Here is a 27,927-nt window from a genome sequence, read left to right on the forward strand (position 1 = left end):
AGAATTCCCCATCCAATTATTATTCATGATTCTATTAATTTTGTGAATAATACATACCAAATTTTTGAACCTATGGTGAATGGTGAGTATTAAATACAATAGTAACAAGAAAAGTTTAAAAATAGAATATAAGGGTAACCATATTTTTAAGATCTCTAAGGTAGCGATTATAATTGACCATGTCTTATAACTAGCACAATTCAATTAAATCCAATGGTTGAATAGTCCAATTATTTAATATATTAAACACATGAAGAGTATCATTAGATGCTAATTAAAGAATGTTCAGAGTTTTTTAATAATGAGAGAATGAATAATGATCATACACTAATCTGCAGGTCTAGTTGAAACAAAGGTAGCACATCAAATCAGTCTTAGAGTTTTTCATTATTGAGAATAAAGATGCCTAATTGAAAATAAAGTAGCACATTAAAATATTTTCAGAGCTTATCATAAAATGAGAAGATGAATAAAGATGAAATAAAGTAATCTCAAGATTTAGTTGAAAATAAAGTAACTCATTAAAACATCATGAAATATAAACATTACCAAAGCATTAAGTGGACAATGTTGTTAAAATAAGTAGAGGACAAGTATACTAGTAAAGCATGGACTAGAATGAAATGCCTAATTGATGCATATCAAAACTCAATTATCCAATAACTCTCATGTCAAGATGCTCATCTCTAATCAGAGTCATGCAATAAGATGTACAATTTAGCTAAATCCTATCATATATCAACTAGCTAAAATAAATCTCAAATCCAATTAGGAAATCCTAATCCATCCATCCCCATCATTTATTAACTTCTCAATTAGCCTAACCATCAACCTGTAGGATCGAAAAGAATTTAGATATCTCCACAATAGCATGATATTGTCCACTTTGGGCCTAGACCCTCATGGTTTTGCTTTTGGGCTCTCCCCAAAAGGCCTCATACCAATGGAGATATCTTTTCTCTTATAAACCCATGATCTTTCCCATGTGTTTCCAATATGGGACTATGTTTGCAACCTTGCAACCCCAACAATCCCCCCCTCAAACAAAGGACCATGGGCTTCCCACGTCCGATCCTCGACCCACCAGGTCTTCCTGCCCCTCGGTCTACCCGACCTACTAGGACTTCCTTGCCTAGCCGCAACTAGGACTTCCTGCCCCTCGGTCCACCCGACCTACTAGGACTTCCTGCCTGGTGTCTGGTCCTCTTGATCCGAACATAGGAGCCCCCACTTTTTTTGTTCGAGGTCAATATTGTACTCACATGGTTCAATCAGACCATAGCTCTTGTGCACAGTCGGCGGTTAAACCTTCTGGCAGTTCGGGCTCTGATACCAATTGTAGGATCGAAAAGAATTTAGATATCTCCACAATAGCATGATATTGTCCACTTTGGGCCTAGACCCTCATGGCTTTGCTTTTGGGCTCTCCCCAAAAGGCCTCATACCAATGGAGATATCTTTTCTCTTATAAACCCATGATCTTTCCCATGTGTTTCCAATATGGGACTATGTTTGCAACCTTGCAACCCCAACACAACCAACCTTCCAAACCATATATCAATTGTAACCAATCACTAATTAGCCAAGCTACAATAGATTACAACCTCCAAACTCTGATACAAATCCATCTCAACCTAACACCAATATCAACAATTAACCAATTCATTATAGAAATGAAATATAATCACCATGCACAACTTACCCTACTATCTAAGACCTTGCTATTGGAAATTGTGGTTGGCTCTAGGTGGAGCCTAATTCAGTGTTGGCATCTTCCTCTCCGTCGAAGGCCAAACAGAAGGTGGCTGACGATGGCTCAGAGTCGATGAGAGGCCGACGGAGGCAAGGGCACCCAACTAGTGGTCTTAGTCGAGTGGAGAAAGGAGAGATCAGGTGGTGATTAGTAGCGGTCAACTCATACCCATGGTGAGATCGGATCGAGTAGAAGGGGCGATAATGGATCAATCCACTATGGATTGATCGGAGAGACGAGATGGCATCAGGGACGGACCCAAGGAAGCTACTGCAGGGCGATGAGTAGGGGTAGGGTGCTAGCGGCTCGAGTGGGCAAAGGTGACGGCCGACGACTAATGATTGGTGGCACGGTGAGGATGACAGCTTCGGGCTGAGGGTGGCGCGGCATCTAGCGGCGACAACATCGGGTGGAGATGCGAGGCGGAGGCTAGGAGCACGATGAAGAGGGGAAGAGAAAATAAAACTTAGGTTTTTATACTTAATCAATTTCCATTTTAATTGAGTATTCTAAACAAACTTTCTATGGCCAAACAAGTTTATCCCCTTAAACATATTATACGAACTCTTTAAATTTTAAAAAATTTCTAGAAAATTCTATAAGATTATTTCTTAACACATAATATTTGATTATTGTACCTCACATATTATACTCGGGGTAAAATCATAAGTTAGGATTTTACCAGTTGACTAGTATATGTCTCAGTCAACTAGTGGTTGAGAACCAGCAAATTGGGAATAGAATTCTAGGGTTTATGGTTCTAGGGTATAAGTCAACTGATAAAGTTATCAGTCGACTAGGTGTGAACAGAATGCTTTTGTTCGCTCAGCCCATAAAGACCAGTCGACTGATCCATAGTAAGCAGTTGACTGGAATCGAGCCTTTAGGTTGTAACAATCGAATTCCATAGAGGCTAGTCGACTGATAAGTATGACAGTCGACTGGTAGTGAAAACATAACTTGTGTGTTTCCTCCCAAGTTCTATATAATGGGACTAGGATTGCCTAGCTTTGGTGATGAAATTAAAGGTTGTTAACCCCTAATAGAGTTTGCAAAGCTCAAAGCAATCCAAGAGTTCTTGATCAAGTTTGTGGTGAGGTTTCTCCATCGACAAGGAGGGTTGAGTTAGTTGGAGTTCCGGGGACTAATACACCCATGAATTGATCAGGGATCATGCACCTTATGGATAACCGTGGAGTAGGAGCGTTATCTCCGAATGACCTAAACAAACGTGTTAGGATTTGTTTTCTTTCTTCTTGTCTTTAGAATTGGCTTTCGTATTTGTTGGTTGTATTTCCGTTGCGCTAACAAGTTAGAAAACACAAACGAAGTGAGTGACAATCTATTCACTACCTCTAGCTGGTGATCAATATCCTAATAATATTCACTAAGGAAATATTCTAAAAAATATTCTCTAATAATTCAAAGTTCTCTAATTCCATCAACTGCTATCATTAGAAATTGGACTCAAAATTCTCTAAGTCTATCAGCCAGTTTGGAATGAAATTGACTTATGGACTTACACTATTTAAAATTTTAAAAGTTTGATATTTTTCGAATTAAGAGAGTCTTGAGAATCTATTAGTAGTGTTGATTAGTGAGTATCATTGTCGAAGATCTTATAATGAGTTTATGCTAAATTTTATCAAGACTTTGTAAGTTTAAAAATTCATTGCTTTAAGTTTATGCTATTGGATTTAGATCTAAGGCAGAAATACATTAAGAAGACTTATATGAATACATTAATTTGAGTTTGAAGTAATTCTTAATTCTTTAAGCTTATCAAGTCTTCTTAATATTTCCACCCCCTCAAAACTAAATTTAAACAAATTTTTATAGGGGTAGATTAAAAATATAAAAAAAATCACTCAATATAGCAAAAGGATGATTATGCTCATTTTAGACGTCCATCACAGTCCGACTCTAAATTATATAAAGGATGATAAATTATAAAATTAATTTATAGTCGACATACAAAAAAATTTACTAGGTCTAAACATAGTAAAGATTGGCAAAGCTCTTCTAAGATGAAAAAAAAAAAGTCATAGGAGGGACATTTTGAAAATATATTTCGTGATTTAATTATTTTGAAAGTTAGATAAGCTAAATGAAAAATCCCTAAACGGGCGATTGAAATTAATAAGTAAAATTGAAACAACTATATTATAAAAAACAAAAAATAAAATAATAATTGCTTTTTATATTTTTAAAATTTTATTAATGGGTGTGTTTTCAATTTTCATTGTATAAGTTTGTTTTTTTTTACTAGTTCTGGAAATTTTCACAGTCGAAAAAATAAATGAAAAAGAAATGGATGGATAAATTATTAAATTTAGGGCAAAAAATTCTTTTCATACTCTTTTCCATCCTCGCCTTATCCTTCTGCAATCCACCGCATCAAAAGGCAGGCCATGGCTTCCGCCCTCGGTGCCGCCGCTGTCCTTTCGCCTCCCGTCGGCCTCTTCTCCCTCTCCCGCAGTCTCCCAACCTTCTCCGTTTCCTCCAAAGTTCGATTCCCCTCTATCCCGACCCGCCTTTCCTCATCTCAAAGGCCTTTCCTCCCCCTTTCATCTTCAATCGCCCGCAAGTCGAACTTGCGCGCGGCTGCCGAAGAGGAGTCCATCCAGACTGAGGATGTTGATCCGGCGGTTCCAGCGCCGGTGGAGGAGCAGTTGGCCGCTTCCACCGCCGCCAAAGAGGAAGACGTCTTTGCGGTAGTAATGGTGAGTCGAAAATTTGTTTGTGTCTTCATCACAATTTGTTGCTTAAGCTCTTCTCGGTGAATTCATTCTTGTAGTTTTGTTCTTTAAAATTTGAACTCTGGGTAAAATTTTCAGGTCGGCTCACGGCAGTACATTGTGATCCCTGGACGATTCCTCTACACGCAGAGATTGAAAGATGCTAACGTCAATGACAAGGTTATAAGTTTGCCTCTCTGTTTTTCTAGCAATTCCTCTTCAAGACTCGTCTATGCAATTACGTCCTAAACTGATTTGTCCTTGTTTAAGAATGTAGACCTTCAAAATATTTAATGATCATGTTCATTTTTCCTACTAAACAAAGTCACACTAGATTTCTAATTCCGAAATGTCTTATTTGAGGCCAATATCAGATATCATTAAGTAACACGGGGAAACAAAGTATGGGTAGAGTTGGATCATAGTTATGATCCAGAGGCTCTAGGATACCTGCGCCTTCAGGTTACAAAAAAAACCATGGTGGTCTTCCATAGGTTGGTTATGGAGAGTACATATGCGGACATGATTTGAAGTAGGGCTATAAACAAGCCGAGCCAAGCTTTGGGGTGTTCAAGCTTGTTTGATAAGGTAACCAAGCCGAGACGAACCGAGCTTAAAATGAACCAAGCTTTTGAAATGAGTGTTCAAGCTTGACTTGGTTTATTTTTTATGAGCTTGAGCTTGTTTGAAGCTTGGCTTGAGCTTGGTTTGTTTAGATGTTATCAAGCTCTCAATTCAAGCTTGCCTTGAGCTTGGTTCGAACTTGGCTTGAGCTTGGTTTGAGTTTGGCTTGAGCTTGGTTCGAGCTTGGTTCGTTTAGATGTTATCACGCTCTCAATTCAAGCTTGTTTGATTGTTTGAAACTTTTAGTTGTTTGATTGGTTATTGAGCTTGATAATTTAAATTTATTTATTTATTTTATTTTATTGTTTATTTAGCATATTGAAAAGAGTTTTATTAATGAATATGGTTTGTGAACATTGTTCATGAACGTTGTTCACGAATGTTATTCACGAACGTTAACGAGCTGAACATATATTTATTCAAGCTTGTTTATTTAGCTTAATGAGCTGTTCAAGCTTGTTTATTTAATTAATCTTATGTATATTAAACGAACATAAACAAACTCTTACCAAGCCGAACACCAAGTTTGTTTACGAACGCTTGGTTCATTACAGCCCTAGTCACCAAGAAACCTATTTGTGCCCCTAGGTTGCCCATCAAAGTGATGGCCTTCTACAAGTTCAATTGGTAAAGTAACAATAGTTACGATCCAGAGGCCTCCAAGAACTTGTCTACACTCTCTAGGTTTAGATCTGACCTATGGATATCCATCAAGGTAATTTACAGAATTAGGCTGCATTTATGATCCAGGGGCCTCCAAAACCCACCTGTCCTCTCAAATATTGGGTCTGATTATCAAGGCATTTATTTTTTATAACTCATTGATGTATATGTTTGTGGATGGCCATGTCTGCCGAGTTCTACATGTTGAAGGAAACTTATTGCTTCTTTGTAATATTAGAGCAAAAATGTATTTGTGAAGTGGCCACAAATGCAACCTTTACAAACAATCCATCAGAGATGTAAGACCAAAAATATAATCATTTTCATGACACTTACCATGACCCTTCCTCGAGTTATCATCATTTTTTCTTTTAACTGACTGGACTAGTTGGTTTGACTGGTTAAATCATGAACAACAGATCAATCTAGTCAGGTTCAGATGATAGAAACATCTGATTGAACCATATTTTTGATCTGTTGGGATGATAGGAATAATATCATTGGAGGCTGTAAGACCGAAAAATATAATTATGTTCATGGCACTTACCATGACCCTTCCCCAAGTTATCATCATATTTCTTTTAACTGACTGGACTAGTTGGTTTGACTGGTTAAATCATGAACAACAGATCAATCTAGTCAGGTTCAGATGATAGAAACATCCGATTGAACCATATTTTTGATCTGTTGGGATGATAGAAATAATATCATTAGAGGCTGTAAGACCGAAAAATATAATTATGTTCATGGCACTTCCCATGACCCTTCCTCAAGTTATCATCAATATTTCTGTTAACTGACTGGACTAGTTGGTTTGACTGGTTAAATCATGAACAACAGATCAATTTTGTCAGGTTCGGATGATAGAAACATCTGATTGAACCATATATTTGATCTGTTGGGATGATAGAAATAAAAGATCATTGGAGGCTGTAAAACCGAAAATATAATTATTTTCATGGCACTTACCATTATCCTTTTTCCAAGTTGTCATCATTGTCTTATAACTGGACTGAACCAGCCAATTTGACTGGTTAAACCAGGAAGAGGAGGCCCATCCAGTGAATCCAGTCTGGTTTTGATGATAGAAGCATCTTAGTTGAACATATTTTTGACCAGCTGAGAGAATAGGACTTGCTGGTTTTTGACCATTTAAATGAGGAATTGGAGGTCAATCCAGTCAGGTTGAGATGATAAAGACATTCCACTTGAACTAGATATTTTGATTGGTTATTTAACTCCCACTCCTGCATCAAAAGCACTGGTTATGACATTAACTCAAACCTCTATCATGGACTTCTCTGCAGATTATTCTAAACAAAGTTTTGTTGGTTGGAACTCGAACAAAGGCATACATTGGACAACCAATTGTAACTAATGCTGCTGTGCATGCTGTTGTTGAGGAACAGGTAGATTTTTATCATCAGCACTAACAATCCTTCATATGAACTGCTTTAGGTTGTAACTCATCTTCTATTACTCATGCAGGGATTAGATCACAAAGTAATTGTTTTTAAATACAAGAGAAAGAAGAACTACCGCCGGAACATTGGTCATCGTCAGGTAATTTAATTCATATAATATAATCAGCAATGAACATTGTTTGGATCTATGTACTACGTTAAGGTTGATGAAAATGTTCAATGTTGGCACACAGCCAAGAACACGGATAAGAATCACCGGCATAACTGGATATGAAAATTTTCCTGCGGAAACTATGCCTGAGAATGTGCCTGCATAGGAGCGAGGGGGGGAGACCACCATTCTTATTCGCTCGGAACACATTGGGTGAAGGTTGTTGGTTTGTAGTCGTTAAGTTCTGTCAACATTACTGATGGTTTTGAAATTAAACTGCCGGTCCCCCTTCAGCGCTTCAATTCATAGCTCATAGCTAAATAGTCAACTTCACAGCTAAATTGCTCATCAATGCATTATCGCTGCCGCCGAATGAGTACAAGGCATTGGAATCCTGTCCTAAATTTGTGCATTTACATATTTGTATGTTGAAAAGAGAAGTTTGTGAGTCTGTAAAACTGTTAGTGAATGGCTATGCTTTGGTGATGGTTCCATCAATTCGGATGTGTTGCACTCTTTGCTCCTCTAAGAGTTGCTCGTGTTGCTACTGTTTTTTTTGCAATTTCTTTATATTTTCTGGGATTTGATGTCAAACTCCAATTGGTGAAGCTCATTTTAATATCACTCATGTGGAATCTGAGCCATTAGCAGAATGACTAGTTTTTCTTGTTTTAATGACATCTACTATTGCCTATATGCCATTGTATCTTTTTGATTCTCTCCTCAAAAGAAAATGTACAAATTGTTCATTTCTATCAAAACAAATTGCAATATGAGAAGATTATTATCGAGGATGATACATGTCTTCCTCTTTTCACATGCACAAGCTCACAAGCCCCTTTGTATTTGATGATCATTTGGTGGGAAGTGAAGGCCATAGGTTACTTTGCCTAAATCAATTGTAGAAAACGTTTATTTCAGACGTTCTTAGTAGTTTATCGTCAAAAGTGATTTGGGGTATGAGAAATTTTTTTCTTAGTACTTTGTCTAAATCAAACATTTACAACATGCTTACTTTGATTTTCCATAACTATACGAGTCAACACAAGTTCTCTTCATCTCCTTTGATTCTTTTTAGGACTGTAAATAAGTCGAGCTCAATCGAATTTTGGGATGTTTAAGTTTGTTTAATAAGATAATTGAGCCGAGTTTAAAATAAATCAAGCTTTTGAAATGATTGTTCAATCTTGACTTGGTTTATTCTTTATGAGTTTGAGCTTGCTTTATTTAGATATTATCGAGCTCTCAATTCAAATTTGGCTTGAACTTGGTTCAAGCTTGGTTTGTTTAGATGTTATCAAGCTCTCAATTCAAACTTGTTTGATTGTTTGAAAACTTTAGGGTGCGTTTGATACGCGCGTTTTTCATTTTCTGAAAAACGCGCGTTTTCTAGAAAACAGAAAATGACTTTTTGTCATTCTCTGTTTTTTTAGAAAACGCTATCTATTTTTTTAGAAAACAGGCACGAAAAATACAAACCAAATATCATTTTTCAGAAAACGCGCGTTTTTCAGAAAATGAAAATGAAAAATGCGCGTACCAAACACACCCTTAGTTGTTTGATTGGTTATTGAGGTTGATAATTTAAACTTATTTATTTGTTTTATTTTATTTTATTATTTATTTAGTATATTGAAAAAAGTTTTTATTAATGAATATGGTTCGTGAATATTGTTCACGAATGTTAACGAGCTGAACACATATGTGTTCAAACTTGTTTGTTTAGTTTAATGAGTTGTTCAACTTTGTTTATTTAATTAATCTTGTATATATTGAACGAATATAAACAAATTCTTATCAAATTGAATACTAAACTTATTCACGAACGTTTAATTAATTTGCAATCTTATTTCTATACATAAGTTGTTAAGTAAGATTCTTTAAAAATAAAAATAAATATTAAAAAGTCTATATATGGGCTTTCACCTAAAATTTTAAATTCTATTTTGAAAAGCCACCTCCTTCTCATTCAGAATTTTCCAAAAGCGACGCCATTCAAAGTTTGAACTTCAAACGAACAAAAAGTACTTTTAAAGCAAAAGTTTAAAATTTAAATCTCAAATCCGGTCCCCTTCCTTAGGCTACAGTGCGACGGCCCCACTCAATCTTCGACTAATTTGGAGGCTCCTTTATCGAAAGAAAACCAAAAGCACGTTTCTTTTCGAGCCCACTTTTACACCCAAAATTCGAATTTAAAAGCGACGAGAAACGCTCACCACCTCTCCCCTCCGTACGTCGACCGTTATCTCAATTCCCTTCGCGGTGTGCACTTCCTTACGACTACCAGCGGTCACACAAACACGCGACACAACCGTTTTCAGCTCACCTACATTCTCACCTCTCTTGTGATTGATGGAACCTCGGACCCCATTCTTAGCGGGCGATCCCGAAGCGGCGACTCTATCATGATCGTGCGATGGACGGTCCAGATCTTGTATTTTCAAACGAATAGATTCCCTCCAACAAATTGTTTGATTTATTAAAAAAAATGGAAGTTCTTAATAAACCGGCCATCCCTCGACGCTTACCATTTCGGATTCTCTGCGCTTGTTGGAGAGAAGAGGCGACGACGGAGACGTATTGCTACAAGATTTCGATCGATTTCTTCATCGATTAGGGTTTTTGACGCAGATCGATCCCTGCTTCTACCTTCTGCTCCGTCTCGCAGCAAGGGCGGGCGAATTTTAGGGGACTGGGTTGACGGGCTTCTGGTATTCGGGGATGAATCGGCGGTTGTCGTTGTCATCGTCGGCCTCGGTGAAGAGGCCAGCGGCGTCGGATAACCCTGCCAAGTTGCCGGCAGCTGTTGCAGAGCAAGCCAAAAAGAGGGTTGCGCTTGGGAATATCACCAACAAGAACAATGTGGGAAAGAACCCTAACCGGACGATTGGAGCTAAAGGGGGAAATGTGGGTATTCGTTGCATCGTTGCCTCTTTGCCATTGGTTTCTCTCATTTTTTTTTTGATGGAAGGTGTGCTTTTTGGGTGGAATCATGGCATCGATGTTTGAAGTTATATGTCGTTTTAGATTGTTATTTGATTGATGTATGAAGATTGCAGGAACTCCTATACCATTATCTTTCGTGCTCTAAAGTTCCTCTTGTTTGATATGGTTTCTGCATTTTTGAAGTTCGTCTCCACTTGGATTAATTTTGTGTAGATTTTAAATGGTCTATCATATAAATGGGTTATGTTTTTGTGACAGAATCGACCATAGAAGTCTTTAGATAAAAGCCACCTGTTTAACGAAGTATCGTGTTCTATTTTATACTCTATAATTCACAGTATGCAAGGTCTTTTTTTGACTGATATCCGAAAATTGATATGAATGTCGGATTTGATTGGGTTATATTATTAAGAAAATAAAATAGTGAGTGAATAATAGTTAACTTCCATGCCCTTTATGAACATTCGAAGTTTATTCCTGATTTTTGTGTCTATTGAAGTGCGTGTTTGTCATGCTATTATCTCTGATTTACTGATATGTGATTGATAATGGCTTTTAGTAAGAAGCCTGTCTGATTTGATAGACTAATCTTTTTTGGTACTAAAGATTGTTCTATTTGACTGCTTGCGGAGCTTGCTTTTTGCATCTTTGAAATATACAACGGTCCTTATTTTCATATGCTTCTCTAATTTCCAGTCATGCAGCTTCAAGCTTGTACAAAAAGATTTCCTTTATTAAGCCTATTGCACTTCTTTTTTTTATGCATTTGTTTTATATACGATTAAAATATGTTTTTGGTTTTTTTATCATCCAGAAACCTAATGCAGCAAGTTCAGCTTCAAATATAAAGAAGAGACCTACAACTAGTAATCGTGATACAAGATCAAGTGCAATTTCTTCATTTACGCCAGTTGTCAGAACAGATGCCATTGTGGCTAACATTAAAAATTCAGTCCTAGTAAACAATGAGGCAAAACTTGCTACTTGCCTTGCTCCCAACAGTACACTTAAATCACCTAGTTCCTCAAGAGATTCTGTTTCCTTGGATGAAACAATGTCAAGCTGTGACTCCATGAAAAGTCCTGATTTTGAGTATGTAGACAATGGAGACTCTCAAGCTATTGCCACATTGGAGAGGAGAGCCAAAGAAAATCTGCTCATTTCTGAGCGGGCAGAGGAAACTGGTACTTCCGAACAATCTGAGAATTTAATTCTGCACAATTCTTGTGTGGGATTTTTGTTTTCTTAATCCATAATCAATAAGCTGTGATGGTTCAGTTTTCGATGTCGCTAACCTTTTTACTCCACTTATCAGGATTCAAATGGAAGACTGATGTTTCCACACCCATGGAAGTTGACGATTTCATTGATGTTGACGCAAATCATAATAATCCACAGTTTTGCACCACACTTGCTTGTGATATTTACAAACATTTACGCATAGCTGAGGTGACAATCCTTGGTCCCACTCCTATTTTTTTTATTATTTCCATTGTTATTGTGGTTACATTTATCATAGCAAGTATACTAGCAAAGTTATTTTAATATATATTGATAATCATAACATTAATACAGTCTGTAGTTACATTGTTTCCGCTTAGTTCCTTAAAATTTTATAAGATACTATGATAAGGTAAAAATGGAAGCGCTGCCTTCAATTTGTTATATGAGGTTAAATAGCAGTCTTTGCTTTTTGTTATCTTACTTCAATTTGTCTATCTTTTTGTCAGACTAAGAAAAGGCCTTCCACGGATTTCATGGAAATGATCCAGAAGGACATTAATGCTAGCATGCGTTCAATTCTAGTAGATTGGCTAGTGGAGGTACATTTTAAGCAAACTTCATTAAAATGCTAAGTACAGATTCACTTACCTTCTCTTAAATGCAGGTTGCAGAAGAATATCGACTTGTCCCTGATACATTGTATTTGACTGTCAATTACATTGATCGGTATCTTTCGGGAAATGAGATCAACCGCCAACGGCTACAACTTCTTGGTGTTGCTTGTATGCTTATTGCTTCGTAAGAACCTATCTATGATATTGAATTAGACTCCCTTTGATAATATCTTAGTCTCTTTTTTCGGTTGAAAATAAACGTATCTCTTGCTAAATCCTTCAGAAAATATGAGGAGATCTGTGCCCCACAAGTTGAAGAATTTTGCTACATAACAGATAACACATATTTCAAGGACGAGGTGGGTTATCTTCTCATCAGATTAAGTAGTGTACTCTGCCTTTGTGTATTTCATTATTGTGTACTTGAACAGGTTTTGCAAATGGAAACCGAAGTTTTGAAGTATCTGAAGTTTGAAATGACAGCACCAACTGCCAAGTGTTTCTTGAGGTAGACTGTTGCCTATTTTGCCGTGTAAAATTGATCATCCTACCTGTCTTGTTCTTATATGTGATTTCAAAATCAACAGGAGATTCATCCGTGCTGCTCAAGTGTCTGATGAGGTAATTTCTTGTACCCTCGTTAAGTTCTTTCTTTCATCAAGACTTTGTTGGAGAAGTAGATGGGATAGGAGAAAATATAACGAAATTGTACACAGCCATGAGTCATCTATTACCCTTATTTTAGGTTCCTGCAATGCAAATCGAGTTTCTAGCCAATTATGTCGCAGAGCTATCGCTTCTTGAGTACAACTTCCTTTGCTATGCCCCGTCATTAGTAGCAGCTTCGGCTATCTTTTTGGCAAATTTCATTCTGCAACCAACGAAGAGGCCTTGGGTACGTGCATGCTCTCCTCTTTCTATGATCATTTCTTCATCAAAAAGAAATGAGGAATCACCAATTCCACCTTGTTGCTATCTTTTGGGCTTAATTCTTGTCATTTTTCGAGTTATGCTGCAGAATGCGACACTAGGCCACTACACGCTATACAAACCATCTGATCTCTCAAGCTGTGTGAAGGCATTGCACAGCCTTCTCTGTGCAAGCGCCGGCAGCAACCTACCTGCGATCAGAGAGAAGTACAGTCAGCACAAGGTAACAATCGCACTTTGTGCTTGTTTAAATAATTAAATTCACACTCTTTGTTGACGCTTTATTCATATTTTGGCAGTACAAGTTTGTTGCCAAGAAGAATTGCCCTGCTTCCATACCTCCAGAATTTTTCCAGGATTAGTGAATTCGCTGACTTGATGATTCTACAATCTGCATGGCAACTGGTTGAAGATTCTACCATAATCAAGAAATATAATTCTTGAATTTTTCTTTCAGTGTATTCAGCTGAAAAGCCGTTTCATTCCCCGTAGCATGTGCTTGCATAATGTGCCGCTGATTCACATTGCAATTATTCATTGCAAACGTTGACTAAGGTAGGGTTATAGAAGAGAGGGTGAAGTGATCAACAGCTGAATCCTTTGGTGTGTGAATGACTAAACGTGATCCAAGTTCTATCTACTCGTGTGTTTCCAATATTTCTCTCAATTTTTTTTAGTGTAGTTTTCTATCATGGCTCACTTTGTTTCCCGTCTCTTTAGCACTAGTCTTTGACTAACTACTTTGATTCCTGGAGATGATATCAGAACTTGAGCAATTACATTTATCAAATGCATCTAAAGATCATTAAATTTTACAATGTTCCTTCATTATAAACCAACCTATCATTATATTTTACAATGTTCCTTCTTACAAACAAAAAAAAAAAAGAGAGAGAGAGAAAGGGTTCTTGGATCTAGTTGATACAAGAGCATAGATAAATATAGTTTTTAACACAACAACTGTTTGAAAATTAGAGTTCTTTCATTTAGCTAAAGATAGATCAATGCATTCCAGCGAGCCCTGAACTCTTGAAGCTATTGCCTGAGAGCTTGGGAAGCAAAAAGATTCCGGCAACGCCAGATAGGAAGGCGAAAGCCGACGCCAAAGCGAAAGCAGGGAGGTTCCCTTGGTCGAAGATTGCATCCCATGGGCCAGCTCCAAGAGCAATAATCACCTACATCACCAACCATCTCTTGGTATCAAGTAAAAAGGATGAAGTTGAACAATTTGTCGATCACTTAACATATCATTAGAAAGTAGACCTGAGGAATTACTATCGAGATGTTCAAGACTCCAATGCAAAGACCTGTAAAAAGATACAGCATAGTAAGACAAATTGAACTATGTAAATGGTGAATATGATCACTAACCTTGGCCACCATCCACTTTAGCTGCCAATTGAGATGCAACAGCAAAAGGAACACTAAACAGAACCTGCAAGTGTAAAAAAAAAAAAAAAAAATAGTGCTCGAGAACAATGTTTATGAGAGTGTAAACAAATTTGAACTTACTGCTAGAGGTAAACCTAAAGCTGCGAAGATTACTAGAGAAACAACTTTAACATCAGTATCTGCACTGATTGCTAGTTGAATTGAGCCCTGAGAGAATTTCTTCAAGGACCAAACGCTCGTGAGGCAAATTGCTGTCATGCCTAGGAACACAAAGAAGCTGCTAAACACCCAAACCGCCCTTGGAGTCACTTTCCGGCACATCGGCTCAATGATGAAAGAAGAAAGCCCCAACACAACCTATCGACAAGGCGCAAGACAGATGAATTGTAGGAACATCGAAAACTTTGATGACAAATAACTTCATTCAAATTTTCTCACCGAGTTCAGAAGCAATCCAACTGCACCTTCTCTGACACCTTGATTATAAGCATCTATTTGTGCATCAGTTCCTCTTGGATTACCATGGTACACTTCGCGACCCATCCAATCAGTGTCGTAGAGCAAAAATGGAAACCACGACAACTATAAACAACACACACACACAAAATCAAAAACACAATTACAATAATAATACTTATTATTGTTTTTAAGTGATGAATTCGTGCCCAAGTTATGGAAGTGACAATAAGAACTGAAGGCATTCCAGGGGGCAAGTTCTTGAAAGATCTAAATATATTAAAAAATCCTGTTGATTGTTGCTCTTTTGTCAGATGAGAATCACGCAGAGGGACTTCATTTGCAAGCATTAGAGTGACCGTGAGGCACATGAGTAGAAATACCTGTTTTTGTTTTCAATCCAAAATAAAAATATTAAAGTTTTGGATAACAAAATCTAAGTTCGATCGACAAATTAGTCAGAGGATCTACCACAGCAATCAGAAACGCAGCCTTTAGATTTGCACAAGCTTCGCAACAAGCATTTGTCATTAAGAAAGGAAACCACCTAATTATAAGGAAGAAAAAACACAAGTAATTAAATTAAATGCTTAAATAGATGATCATTCATGATCATAATTAGCTGAGCATACTTGTGCCAATTCCCATTGGAGCCACAGGCGTATCCCAATAGATTTCCTGCAGCCATCCATGAACAGAATATAGCATTTGCTGCATTGGGTCCATGCTGACCTGCCACACAAAACACTCAATTCCATTGCATCAACACTCACAAACGAGGGCCTTTAATTTGCAATCAACCTTGATAAAAGAAGATTTACCGGCGATATCCGCCATGAGTGCTCGAGTCGGCCCCTTCGAAGATTTAAACAAAATTTAGGAGTTGGATTTTGATTTTTCAAAGTAGGGGAGGGAATATAAGAACCCTACTTGAACTGTGTTATTGGAGAAATCTAGCAGCCAAAATCCAAGGCAGTACACAATGGCTGCATGCCATCGAGGGCCGCGATAGATGCTTCATTTACGAAGAAGATACGAGTCATCATTTATCGAATACATGGAGGAAGATAAATAGCAGTCGCACTCACCTACAATGCTCTTTTGTATCGCCGAGTGCATACCCAATATCTGAAGAAAATCCTACCACAATTACCTAAAGATCGAGGAGTATGATAAAGAAAATCTATGCGACAAGTATTTATTGATGGATGATATATCAATGCTACACACAGCTGTACATATCAATAAACATCCGGCAGATATGAAGGGTCTTCTTTTTCCAAATCTCGATCGACAACGATCGCTCCAAAGTCCAACAATAGGTTGAACCTGAATGCATGCAACATTATTCTTTATTAACTAACATAGAAGAAAGAAATTATAAAAAAACTACAAGAGGAAGTTACCACAAAGCCGGCTATTGGACCACAGAGCCATATGATAGAGGAGAGAGCATGTGATAATCCTAATGTCTGCCAATGAATTCAAACAAATTAAACTGATTTGTTGTTGTGTATATGTAAGTATGATTATGAAAGTCCACTAGTTACGAAAGATTTGGGATGAAAATCTTTGAGAATGTTTATGATGAAGTTGATATATATATATACTTGGACGTAAGGAGTGAGTAGGGAAAGTTGCAGTGCCCAGCCGTATTGCACCCCGCCGGCAACCATGCAGGCGAAGAAGAGCCTCATTAAGCTGATGGGCCTCGCCTGTGGGGGTCCGACGTCGCCTCTGTCGTTGCTCGCGATTTCAACGCTGCCGCTGCCATCTTCGGCTTCTTCGTTCTTAGCCATGATATTCCAAGTGTTGGGGAAAACAAACAAAGAAATATGGTAAATTGTTGAAGAGGAAAAGGGAATATAAATAGAAGAAGAAACGTAGATGACATCGGCAACGCAAAGCAAGCGGGAGCACTTAAATGCAGGATCAGGTGACAGGTGGTGCGAATTAGCGCTTAAGCTGCAGTGAGTAGTAAATAAGGATAATGTAAATATAAATAAATAAAATAAAATATAAAAAATTTGATCATCCTAATTGTGGTGTTGGAACTCTAAATTAAATTGGATTGTTGGAAGTCTAAATCAAATTGCTTTGTGCAAAAGCTTTCATAAGTACTAAATTAAATTGGATTGTTCAAGTTATCTAGGAATTAAATGTAATGGTTAGTCAAGTTGTTTTGAATTTTGTTTCCTAGAAAATGCAATTAATGGCCAATTAAGTTCTCTAGTAAATGTAATTGTGTGATTAATATAAGGCAAGAAGAAACTAAATTACTTTTGAACCTGAGTTAAATTCTTCCTTTCCTTTGTTATATGACGATCACTCTTCTAAAATCCTAAATATTTTATTTTCAGTTTTCATATGCTTGATAAGTTTTAAGAAACTAATATTTAACTCTCTTTCAAATCCTTTTTTTTTGGTGTGCTTATTGGGATGGAAATAAAAGAAGCAAAATAAGCTTATGAATTGTTCTGCTTATTTGGAAGGAAGAAGAGAGGAAGAAAAAAAATAGCTCTTACTTGCTCCTTGTTGGGTTTGGGTGATGAAGCAATTCCATCAAGTTTAGTTCAAGCAATCATTTTTTAAAATTGTTCTTCTATCTCAGTAGTTTAACAGATGTAGGCAAGGTATGCTGCCCGAATTTGATCCATTAAAAAAAAAAATAAAACCGTCATCTTAATAGCCCTTCTAAAACAATCTCTCACAGTCTAAAAAGAGATAGATCATGAGACACATTTGCCCTTTCTATAAGAGAAGTTAACACCCATGAAAATTAACTCCAAAATCTATTAAGATATACTCTAACATGTGGAAACCATTTTATGCTTTATGATCTACTACTATATTAGGGTGGTGACTTTTGGATTCTCCCATCATTTAACAACCAACTTTACTTTTGCTATATACGACTGTCCAACGTCATTGAGAGAAAGTTTAACAGGAACCCAAATTGACAAGAACGTCATTGAGAGAGAGTTTAATAGGAACCCAAATTGACAAGTACAAATGTGATGAAATCTCTTGTCTAATTTCAACCTCCTGACCACTACAATCATTATTCCATATACTTACCAACTGAGTCAAATGTGGAGTGGCTGTCCAGTGGAATTGTGTGGCTGTCCAAATCCACAGCAGTCGGTACAGCAGTCATAGATAAACACTCCCTTCAATAAGTATTCATATGGAAAGGAAAAATTGGGAATGACATTTTGATGCAAGCAGTTAGATCATAAAAGGACAATGAGAAAAAGGAAAATAAATAGTCGGATGGATAGATGTAGAGAAGCCTGTGTGATTTACTTTTTATGAATACAAATTCAACTGACAACAGCTAAAGTAAGCTTGGGATGAAGTAGCAAATTCTTCGACCATCACTCTTTTTCAATGTTTTGGGGAGATTTTCAAATTGGATGATCATTTCTTTTTCTTTCCACCCTTTCCAGATTTTGAAGATCCAGCGGCCGTCGAGGCGTTTGCAGGCTCCTGCTTCTTTGTTCTTCCATGATGCTTTGGAATTAACTCTGCAACCCTCAGCATAAGTTGCTTTTCTGCATCGTAACATCAAAAGATCAGTGAGGACATTGATGAGAAAGCAATGACAGAAATCAAATGAAAGTTCTGAAACTCTAGAATAAATAGCAACAAGTCAGAACTTATCAAGTTCTCTATAGCAACAAAAGACCAGATACCAAATCATTTCATCGGCAAAAAAAAATGCTGTGCGTCAACAAATGACAACAAACCACAGAAGTTGAAGGTTTCAAAGATCCAAGAAAAAATAGCAACGACACAGAAAACTGTCAAGTTCTCTACAATAACAAGACTGGATATCAAATCATCTCGTTCAGAAAAATGCATATGAATGCTTATGAAATGAGAATTTACAAGTTCTATTTCGCACGGAGTACCATTATGAATGATCAAAATCAAAAGAGCATTTCCACAACTTAACCAAACAAAATAAGTAGTTTGGTTCTTCTCAAACTAAATAGAACTCTGACCCAAACAAAGAAATAAAACAGAATTCTTCTTGTATAGAAAGATGGCTTTCAGATCAAATTTATGCATCATATAGATCATGTGCTTCACATGTAGTTACTAGTTGCTATAGTTGAGCAACTAAAAAGGAAAGGAAAGAAAATCATACAGGTACAATTTAGACTATTATCAAACGTCCAAAAACTATATCACCAGCCTCCAACCAGATTACAAAGCAATTTCTCGAAATATGCAGTTCAAACTATAATGCAAATGTTTTAAAAACTAAATAAAAACAACTTGACCATTTTTTTTTTTTTGAGTTAGCGTTTTGATTATTGAATTTGTCATAAGTTCACACACACATTAGTTCAAATGTTGAATACTCTACAATGAAAAGTATACAAAAACAAAATACAAAATATACCACCAAATGCCCCACCATAGATCATATTAATATTTTCAAATACACCATAACTATATAGTGCAATTGGTTATCTGGCTCTTAAATAATATAATTAATGTTTAGTTTATCTATTAATTGGATGTGGGATTATAAGCAACGTACAACTATGGATAATGAATCCTTACTTGAACCAATCTCGGCATTCCAGAGAGATCCATCTTCCTTTTTCAGCTGGAATCTAATCCTCCCTCTTTGCATGAAGTCCCGAGGATATGCCTTGTCTATCTGCAATTATTGGAAGCATTTACAGGGATAAACAAAATATAAATTGACAGCCTCAATATAACCAAGAAAAAAAGTCATAGTGGAGCTTGACACCTCAATTACACATGGAATCTTGAGATAGTTGCAGCAATCACTAATCTCAACACATGTGGGGTTTTCACATGCATTTGCTGTACTGATTCTTCGTCCCTCAGCAACTGTCTTCTTTGAGTTAATGTATACTGGATAGATTATATTCCATTTCTTTATATTTGATGGTTCAATCTGCATTCTTCACAAAATTTTGTTTCCTGCTTGCAATTCCACTCATTAAGAAATTATTTGAATAGAAAATAGAATAAAAAAATCCACTTGGAACTCATTCTCTTAACAAATCAGAATACACCAAATACATCAACACATTGAGATCAAATACAGTAGGAAAATCTAAATATAATTTTACAAACAATATACAACATAGAAGACAAACTATCTTGAATATTATATCATAATAATATTCTACAAACAAACTTACTAATCACACCTTTAAGTTATCATGGATCTTCCTTCAACAATGAAATACAGGGACAGATCTAGGAATTAGAGGGGGGCTTGACTTAATATAATAATATATAAATACATAACAAAAAAAAATGTCATTTACATTATACTATTCAACAAAGTTGTGCCCTATGAGATTTTGTAACATAAACTTCATCTATAATAGAATTTACATCTATATTATTAGTTAAATCTCGTTCAATATAGAGTATCAAACAATCTTCAAGAAAGTCATTGCTAAAACCACTATGTTTCACATATTGGTAAAAGTGAAAAAAAAAAAAATAAAGAAAAAAAAAGATTAAGCTAGCTATTAATTATCCACATGGACCCTAAGATCTGGCTCTGCCAGTTCTACCACTATAGAGGGGCTGGCAACACAACACTTTATGAGGAGAGAGGATAGCCTGGAGAGATGAAATGCACATCCAATTGAGGCCACATCTTGATATTCCTAGCACATCCAATTGAAACCTTATCTTTATATTCCTAGGTTAAATTAGATTTAAATTACTTTTTTTCCGTGGTCACCAAAAGTCAATCAGAATAATTAATGAAATCCAAATTTGAGAACAGCAAAATCTGAAGAAAATGAAAATGCAAATTTTGAGAACAGCAAAATGATAGGAAATTGATAGAAATGGCATCGATGTGTTTTAAGAATCAAATAATAAGGAAATAATTCAAGCTAGTAGAAGCAGCTCCTGCCGACGTTGTGCGATGCTTTGGTTGCGCACGAGCAGCTCCTGCATGCGATGCTTTGGCCCGCGGCAGTCAACGCGCGTGATCGCGGAAAAGCAAGATTCTCCCGTGGCCGAGCGGGCGGCAGAAGCCGTGGCCAAAGCATCGCTATACGAGTTGGTCTCGCGAGCAGCAGGAAGCGCGCGATTCGATCGCGCAGGCGAACGCAGGAAGAGAGACTATCTCAGCAGGATGGGAAGAACTGAAGAAGTACCTTAGATTCGAAGATCGATCGTCGCAGTGGATCGTTCTCTCGTCGCACGAGAGAAAGAAAGAAACCTAAACTTTTTTAAATAATAATAAAAAAATAAAAAATGGTTGGGAAACAGGGCTGGGCTACAGCCCAGTATAGCCCAATCCGTCTCTGGTGAAATACATTAATAAATAATTCACTTAAATGTAACACATTGACTTAAATGTAACATCAAAAATTCCATAGAGACATAGTTTGAATGATAGAAGATGACAAAGAGCCCTCAAAAAACACATTTTCTACCAGGCTTACTTTTTTTTCATAAAAAAGTAATTACAATAAACCATATGAGTCAATTCAACCTAGCGGCCAATCAGGGGTGAACTGGTGGCTTAAGAAACTTGCTAGTCCCTATCCTAGTATCCAATTTGGATCGGATCCCTAGCATCCAAAATGATCTTGCCCAAAATCTCCCTATTTTTTGCCTAAATTTTGGGCAAAATTTCAAAAGACCGAGAATATGAAGAAGATCGTTCCCGTCCTTCCGTTATTGTTAAAAAGGGTGACAAAAAAACCACCTTTTGCCACCAAGAATAGGAAGAAGATCAAGGAGAAATCAGAAACTGCCAAAAATAGACAAATATTGGAGAAATCAGCAAAAAAAGCACATAGGTTAAGGGCGTCGAGGCGTAGAAAGAGAAAACAAGGAGGTAAGGTCGATGAAGATCGAGGTGGAAGGCTTCTCCAAGAAGCAGAATTACTCAGGCGACTCCGAAACTTGGATTACACAGAGAGACGTAGGCGGAAAATACATGCTGTCCACGTTGAGGAAGAAGCGGAAACGGCAGCGTGTGGCGTGGGCCTCGCGAACCACGAGGTCTCACCAGCTGCTCTCGGCTACACCCGAGCATGGACCTTGATTCACTTGGTGTACCTTCAACCGGCATACAAAATATTCTATGGCAAGGAAAACAACCTAAACAAACAAACATGAAAGATGAACAAACTTAGATTTGCAACAAGAAGATTGCGACTGATTAATATGGAGAAAGAAACAAAATCTAACAAGACGCATAAAACTGAAAATAACTAAAAAAAACCCTAGATCTGACAAAACCCGATCTACCTACAACCAACATGTTCAAGATCAAAATTTGAGATTTAGGGAGGCGACGCACCTGCAGCGTATTCGATCCTCGCCGATTCTAAAATGAGAAAAGATAAAACCTGCGGGCCGAGCAGAGCACCCTCGTCAATTCTCGCGGCGGTTAGGAATGGCAGATGGCTGGAGAGGGACGGGATTAGCAAAGAGGAAGAAGGGGGTCGAATCGAGCTTGGACTTCGAAGAGGCCAGCAATGGCCTCCTTTGGAATTCAATTTCTTTTAAAATTGGAATTAAATTTCATATTTTGAAATAATTTTTTAGCTAAAAATTGATATAAAATTTAATTCCAATTCCATCAAATAAGGTAAATAGGTGTGATTTAGATAGGAAATTTAATTCTCCATATTATGTCCATTGTGCCCTCATTCTCTCTTCTTTGTAAAAAAAAAAAAGAAAAAAGAGAGAAGGATAAAATGATAAAACATAAGAATTCCATAATTTAAGTTACAATTTATTCCAAACATGATAATTGAATTCAATTCCTTATAGAATTCAATTCATAATGAAATTCAATTCAATTTCATGACTTAAGTTATTTCCAAAGAGGGTGTAAAGAGCGAGGAAAGTCAGAAAAAAAATTCTAAAGAAACAATGAGGCTTTGTTTACTTGGTACAAAGGAAATAAAAATTATGAGAAAATTGGAAATTTTTTCTCTGCTTATTACGTTAAAAAAAATGATTATATTTTAGGGATGATAATTTCAGCATAATATCCAAATAAAGAGAAATTAATATTCAATCCAGAGAATATAGGACTATCTATACCTAATATCTGACTAAATACTCGATTAAATTATATATATATATATTAAAATCAATTAATTATTTTTATTGATATTAATAGGATTAATTATTTTTATTGATATTAATAGGAGATTATATAGGTGCTTAATATATTTTTATGAATGATAATAATTGAATAGAAAGAAAAAAAAATTATAAAGTATAGAAGATATCTGATCATATGTGTATACTCGGTTATCCTACACCCTATGGTATGGGAACGGATGATATAAAATCCGATCAATTATCATCCCTATTATATTCCTATCTCTTATTTATTTCAAAAAAATAAAAAAATATTTTCCTTTTTTTCTTTACTTAATGGATAGATAAATTGCTTCCACCCCAAATCGGGCGGAACGCAATTCAATTTCTTAGTGCAACTGCATTGGTAAATTATTAGGACGTTATAACATTTCTAGGACGTTAAAACCAATGCAAGGATGGTTATAACATGCATGAGATCCACCAAAACATTAAAAATGTTCAACTCATTGAAGGACAGGGATCCTCTGGTCCAGGATCCTTAGACCAATCTTGATCCCTTGCTCATTAATTAGTTGGATGGGTTGGATCTCACCTATTTAACAGGTGGGGTCCAACCCACCCAATCAATGAATGAATAGGACCTCTTCTGATCCAGAAAATTTTGGATCAGAGGATCTGACTATCACGCCCCCAGAGGAATCTCTGCTAGACAAAAATCCGACAACATCTCCCCTGTACCGGTGACAATATGAAACAATATACATACACACAAACAACATATAACATATTCATCTCACAATCTTCCAAATCTATCCAGAATTCAAGGCTATCTGTCGAAACCAAAACAATATTAAGGTTGATTCAAAATATTCAAATCTGCCCAGAAATCCAAAGTTGTCTTGTCGCACAAAAACTACATCAAGATCGATTCACAACCCTTAGATCTGTCCAAACAAATCCACAGCCCTCCAAAAGAAACAGAAACCCCATTGCAATCACATTCCATCCTATTAAATCTGTTCAACCAAAAAAAAAATCATAGTGACTTAAAGAACAAAGAACATCATTGACTCAAATCCTCTATACCATAAACTGAAATCAACCTTCACAAGAGATAAAACATGAAGTAGGACAAAGATTCTCCAGCTCCCTTGACCCGTGAATTCAGCACCATCACGAAGAACCAGAAATTATCACAAAACAATATCACATAAGACTCGGAACCTTCACAAGACCAGAATACAAGATCAAGCCAACATCTCACACCCAAAATAAATCTGTCCAAAACAAAATCGAACTATCACAGCAACATGAACAAAAATCAAAACCATATACCACCACCAAATTCCGTCCACTGCTTCACAACCAATTCGTGGAAACCAGCAATTCCATCAACACCGTATCCTTGCAAAACAACCAACCAAGTTTTAGATCACGTTTAGCTCCCTACCTTTGGATTGAATAAATTCCCAAAATTCCATTGCTAACTGAAAAACAGAACAAGATCGACTAGAGACCACACAATCCACTGCATTTCGATAAGACCAACCACTACGAATCGAAATCCTAAAATAGTCCAACATTTTCATAAGAAATAGGAAATAGAAGTATCCTCGATCAAGACTTTAAACATCGACATTAAATCCAAACTTTTAGAAGCTGTAGGAAGGAGCAATACTTCATCAGAACTAGTTGAATCCATCAAGAACTTGGCCAGAACTCAATCCGAAAAAAAAAAAACCTAAACAAAAATAAGATCAAACGCGAATGCCCAAACCCATAACCAAATCTAACCACTTACCTCAAACTTACTGCTAGGGCACAACGCCGCGAGAGGGAGAGGGAGGGGATCAGGATGAGTACCGCTGCTAGGGCTGCATCGGAGATGGGCGACGAGTGGCGCGACTTCGGGTGCCGGCGATGTCAGGCAGAGACGATGCTAAGAGAAGGCAGAGCGCGAGAAGGCGATCGGCGTGGCGAGATCGCGAGGAAGGGAAGTCACGTGAGGGCTCGGGAAAGAGGAGGCCGGCGGTTGGGCTCGAAAGAGAAGAAGACCAACAACTCCGGCTCGAGAGAGAAGACCGACAACGGCTTGGGGTCGGCGAAGGAGAGGAGGCGACGTCGTGAGGTCAGGAGGAGGAGAAGGTGTTTCGGCGTGGGAAGGAGAATAGTGCACGGGAGAAAATCTTATAACTTAGGGCTTTTAAAATTAAACCCTAGATCCATTTCTCAATCAACTCTCATCTCCGAGTATTTCAAACAGGCTTTTCTCGAGCCCATAAGTGTATCTCATCTAAATCGTCGTTCGAGCTCCGATTAATTCTAAAAAAAATTCTAAAAATTTCTAAAAAATTGTGTTAAGGCTATTTGCCTATTAAACCTTATTATTTAATTATTATTTGTTGTCGTATTTTACATTCTCCCCCACTAATAAAAATTTGGTCCCCAAATTTCCTGCTCAACCCGGGAATCCTCATCTAAGGGTAACAACCAAATAATACACCCATATACTAGTCCATCATAATATCATGATCAAATCCTTAACCGAAAAGGATTATTCTTTGGGTTATGAGTCCACCCTGCTTTCGCTACTCCTCCACTACTATCTAGCCAACCGTGGGTAAATCAACCATCTCCAAAATCCATAACACGCTATCAACATATCCTCCATCATCCGTATAGCGTACTCCGATTATCCATCTATCGTATTTGTCCCAAAGCTTAGGCTAATTTAAAGAACCAAGTAAAGGCATCTACATGAAAAGAGCAAAGCACAATCTACTAGAAAATTCGTCACAGGAATGCAAATCCAGCAAAATCTAACAACTCTTCCTTAGTATGGTTTAATGGACCTAAACCGTGGTTCTACAAGAGTATGATGAATCTAAACAGTGACTGACCCAACACATGTCATACATGATATAAACAACTAGTCAAGTAATAACAGAAATATATGATAATAGTACATCACATACCTCCTATAGTTTGGAGATTCCTGTCGCTGCCTGGTCCCAAAACTCTAAGGTCATATAGAGGAATCAATTTACAAAGGGAAAATAAACAAAAAACCAAAACCCCAAAAATAGGCATCGTAAAACTTCGCTCTGATACCACTAAATTGATATCAGATTAACTCAAAAAACCAGAACACGAAAGATTAACTCGAAAATCCAGAATACGAAAAATAACAGACATCATAAAACTGCTCTTATACCAAAAATTGGTATCAGATTAACTCGAAAATCCACGAGACAAAAAATGGCATCGCAAACCTCCTCTGATACCAAAAATTGTCACGCCCCCAGAGGAGTCTCTGCCAGACAAAAATCCGGCAAGATCTCCCCTGTACCGGTGACAATATGAAACAATATACATACACACAAACAACATATAACATATTCATCTCACAATCTTCCAAATCTATCCCGAATTCAAGGCTATCTGTCGAAACTAAAACAATATTAAGGTTGATTCAAAATATTCAAATCTGCCCAGAAATCCAAAGTTGTCTTGTCGAACAAAAACTACATCAAGATCGATTCACAACCCTTAGATCTGTCCAAACAAATCCACACAAAAACTACATCAAGATCAATTCACAACCCTTAGATCTGTCCAAACAAATCCACAGCCCTCCAAAAGAAACAGAAACCCCATTGCAATCACATTCCATCCTACTAAATCGGTTCACCCAAAAAAAAAACATAGTGACTTAAAGAACAAAGAACGTCATTGACTCAAATCCTCTATACCATAAACTGAAATCAACCTTCACAAGAGATAAAACATGAAGTAGGACAAAGATTCTCCAGCTCCCTTGACCCGTGAATTCATCATCACAAAGAACCAGAAATTATCACAAAACAATATCACTTCCACCTTAAGACTTGGAACCTTCACAAGACCAGAATACAAGATCAAGCCAACATCTCACACCCAAAATAAATCTGTCCAAAACAAAATTGAACTATCACAGCAACATGAACAAAAATCAAAACCATATACCACCACCAAATTTCGTCCACTACTTCACAACCAATTCGTGGAAACCGGCAATTCCATCAACACCGTATCCTTGCAAAACAGCCAACCAAGTTTTAGATCACGTTTAGCTCCCTACCTTTGAATTGAATAAATTCCCAAAATTCCATTGCTAACTGAAAAACAGAACAAGATCGACTAGAGACCACACAATCCACTGCATTTCGATAAGACCAACCACTACGAATCGAAATCCTAAAATAGTCCAACATTTTCATAAGAAATAGGAAATAGAAGTATCCTCGATCAAGACTTTAAACATCGACATTAAATCCGAACTTTTAGAAGCTGTAGGAAGGAGCAATACTTCATCAGAACTAGTTGAATCCATCAAGAACTTGGCCAGAACTCAATCCGAAAAAAAAAAACTAAACAAAAATAAGATCAAACGCGAATGCCCAAACCCATAACCAAATCTAACCACTTACCTCAAACTTACTGCTAGGGCACAACGCCGCGAGAGGGAGAGGGAGGGGATCAGGATGAGTACCGCTGCTAGGGCTGAATCGGAGATGGACGACGAGTGGCGCGACGTCGGGCGCCGGCGATGTCAGGCAGAGACGATGCTGAGAGAAGGCAGAGCGCGAGAAGGCGATCGGCGTGGCGAGATCGCGAGGAAGGGAAGTCACGTGAGGGCTCGGGAAAGAGGAGGCCGGCGGTTGAGGCTCGAAAGAGAAGAAGACCAACAACTCCGGCTCGAGAGAGAAGAAGACCGGCAACGGCTTGGGGTCGGCGAAGGAGAGGAGGCGACGTCGCGAGGTCAGGAGGAGGAGAAGGTGTTTCGGCGTGGGAAGGAGAATAGTGCACGGGAGAAAATCTTATAACTTAGGGCTTTTAAAATTAAACCCTAGATCCATTTCTCAATCAACTCTCATCTCCGAGTATT

The 27,927-nt window shown here is 37.3% G+C and overlaps 5 protein-coding genes across 7 annotated transcripts; 3 read left to right on the forward strand and 2 right to left on the reverse strand.

Moving 5' to 3' along the window:
• The first annotated feature begins 4,100 nt into the window (after window positions 1-4,100).
• Window positions 4,101-7,851, forward strand: LOC121989164 (50S ribosomal protein L21, chloroplastic-like). The gene is made up of 5 exons (XM_042543036.1): window positions 4,101-4,476; window positions 4,591-4,671; window positions 7,086-7,187; window positions 7,267-7,341; window positions 7,436-7,851. The coding sequence occupies exons 1-5, from the start codon at window positions 4,165-4,167 to the stop codon at window positions 7,517-7,519; spliced, it is 654 nt and encodes a 217-aa protein (XP_042398970.1). The 5' UTR covers window positions 4,101-4,164; the 3' UTR covers window positions 7,520-7,851.
• Window positions 7,852-9,856: 2,005 nt separating this feature from the next.
• On the forward strand, window positions 9,857-13,766 carry LOC121989165 (cyclin-A1-4-like). Its single transcript, XM_042543038.1, has 11 exons — window positions 9,857-10,260; window positions 11,114-11,483; window positions 11,615-11,748; window positions 12,030-12,122; window positions 12,188-12,321; window positions 12,421-12,496; window positions 12,569-12,645; window positions 12,725-12,758; window positions 12,883-13,032; window positions 13,156-13,290; window positions 13,367-13,766. The coding sequence occupies exons 1-11, from the start codon at window positions 10,075-10,077 to the stop codon at window positions 13,427-13,429; spliced, it is 1,452 nt and encodes a 483-aa protein (XP_042398972.1). The 5' UTR covers window positions 9,857-10,074; the 3' UTR covers window positions 13,430-13,766.
• A 298-nt stretch (window positions 13,767-14,064) lies between these two features.
• LOC121991445 (sucrose transport protein SUT1-like) lies at window positions 14,065-16,714 on the reverse strand. Its single transcript, XM_042545445.1, has 14 exons — window positions 16,526-16,714; window positions 16,322-16,387; window positions 16,146-16,244; window positions 16,004-16,068; window positions 15,846-15,930; window positions 15,737-15,770; window positions 15,548-15,647; window positions 15,387-15,462; window positions 15,125-15,298; window positions 14,898-15,041; window positions 14,580-14,816; window positions 14,439-14,502; window positions 14,331-14,374; window positions 14,065-14,242 (listed from the first exon to the last, which is right to left on the reverse strand). The coding sequence occupies exons 1-14, from the start codon at window positions 16,712-16,714 to the stop codon at window positions 14,069-14,071; spliced, it is 1,551 nt and encodes a 516-aa protein (XP_042401379.1). The 3' UTR covers window positions 14,065-14,068.
• A 1,357-nt stretch (window positions 16,715-18,071) lies between these two features.
• LOC121989166 (signal recognition particle 19 kDa protein-like) lies at window positions 18,072-27,853 on the reverse strand. Of its 3 annotated transcripts, XM_042543041.1 has the most exons (5): window positions 27,470-27,853; window positions 25,976-26,019; window positions 19,684-19,880; window positions 19,491-19,590; window positions 18,072-18,469 (listed from the first exon to the last, which is right to left on the reverse strand). In XM_042543041.1, the coding sequence occupies exons 3-5, from the start codon at window positions 19,858-19,860 to the stop codon at window positions 18,336-18,338; spliced, it is 411 nt and encodes a 136-aa protein (XP_042398975.1). In that variant the 5' UTR covers window positions 19,861-19,880; window positions 25,976-26,019; window positions 27,470-27,853; the 3' UTR covers window positions 18,072-18,335. The 3 variants fall into 3 exon arrangements, with proteins under 3 accessions (XP_042398975.1, XP_042398974.1, XP_042398973.1); XM_042543040.1 differs by lacking the exons at window positions 25,976-26,019; window positions 27,470-27,853 and adding an exon at window positions 22,243-22,426; XM_042543039.1 differs by lacking the exons at window positions 25,976-26,019; window positions 27,470-27,853 and adding an exon at window positions 21,086-21,195.
• On the forward strand, window positions 24,886-27,865 carry LOC121991446 (RNA-binding protein 25-like). Its single transcript, XM_042545446.1, has 2 exons — window positions 24,886-25,145; window positions 27,487-27,865. The coding sequence occupies exons 1-2, from the start codon at window positions 24,886-24,888 to the stop codon at window positions 27,863-27,865; spliced, it is 639 nt and encodes a 212-aa protein (XP_042401380.1).
• The last annotated feature ends 62 nt before the right edge of the window (window positions 27,866-27,927 follow it).

Source organism: Zingiber officinale, chromosome 6B, assembly GCF_018446385.1.
Source record: "Zingiber officinale cultivar Zhangliang chromosome 6B, Zo_v1.1, whole genome shotgun sequence".
Lineage (NCBI taxonomy): Eukaryota > Viridiplantae > Streptophyta > Magnoliopsida > Zingiberales > Zingiberaceae > Zingiber > Zingiber officinale.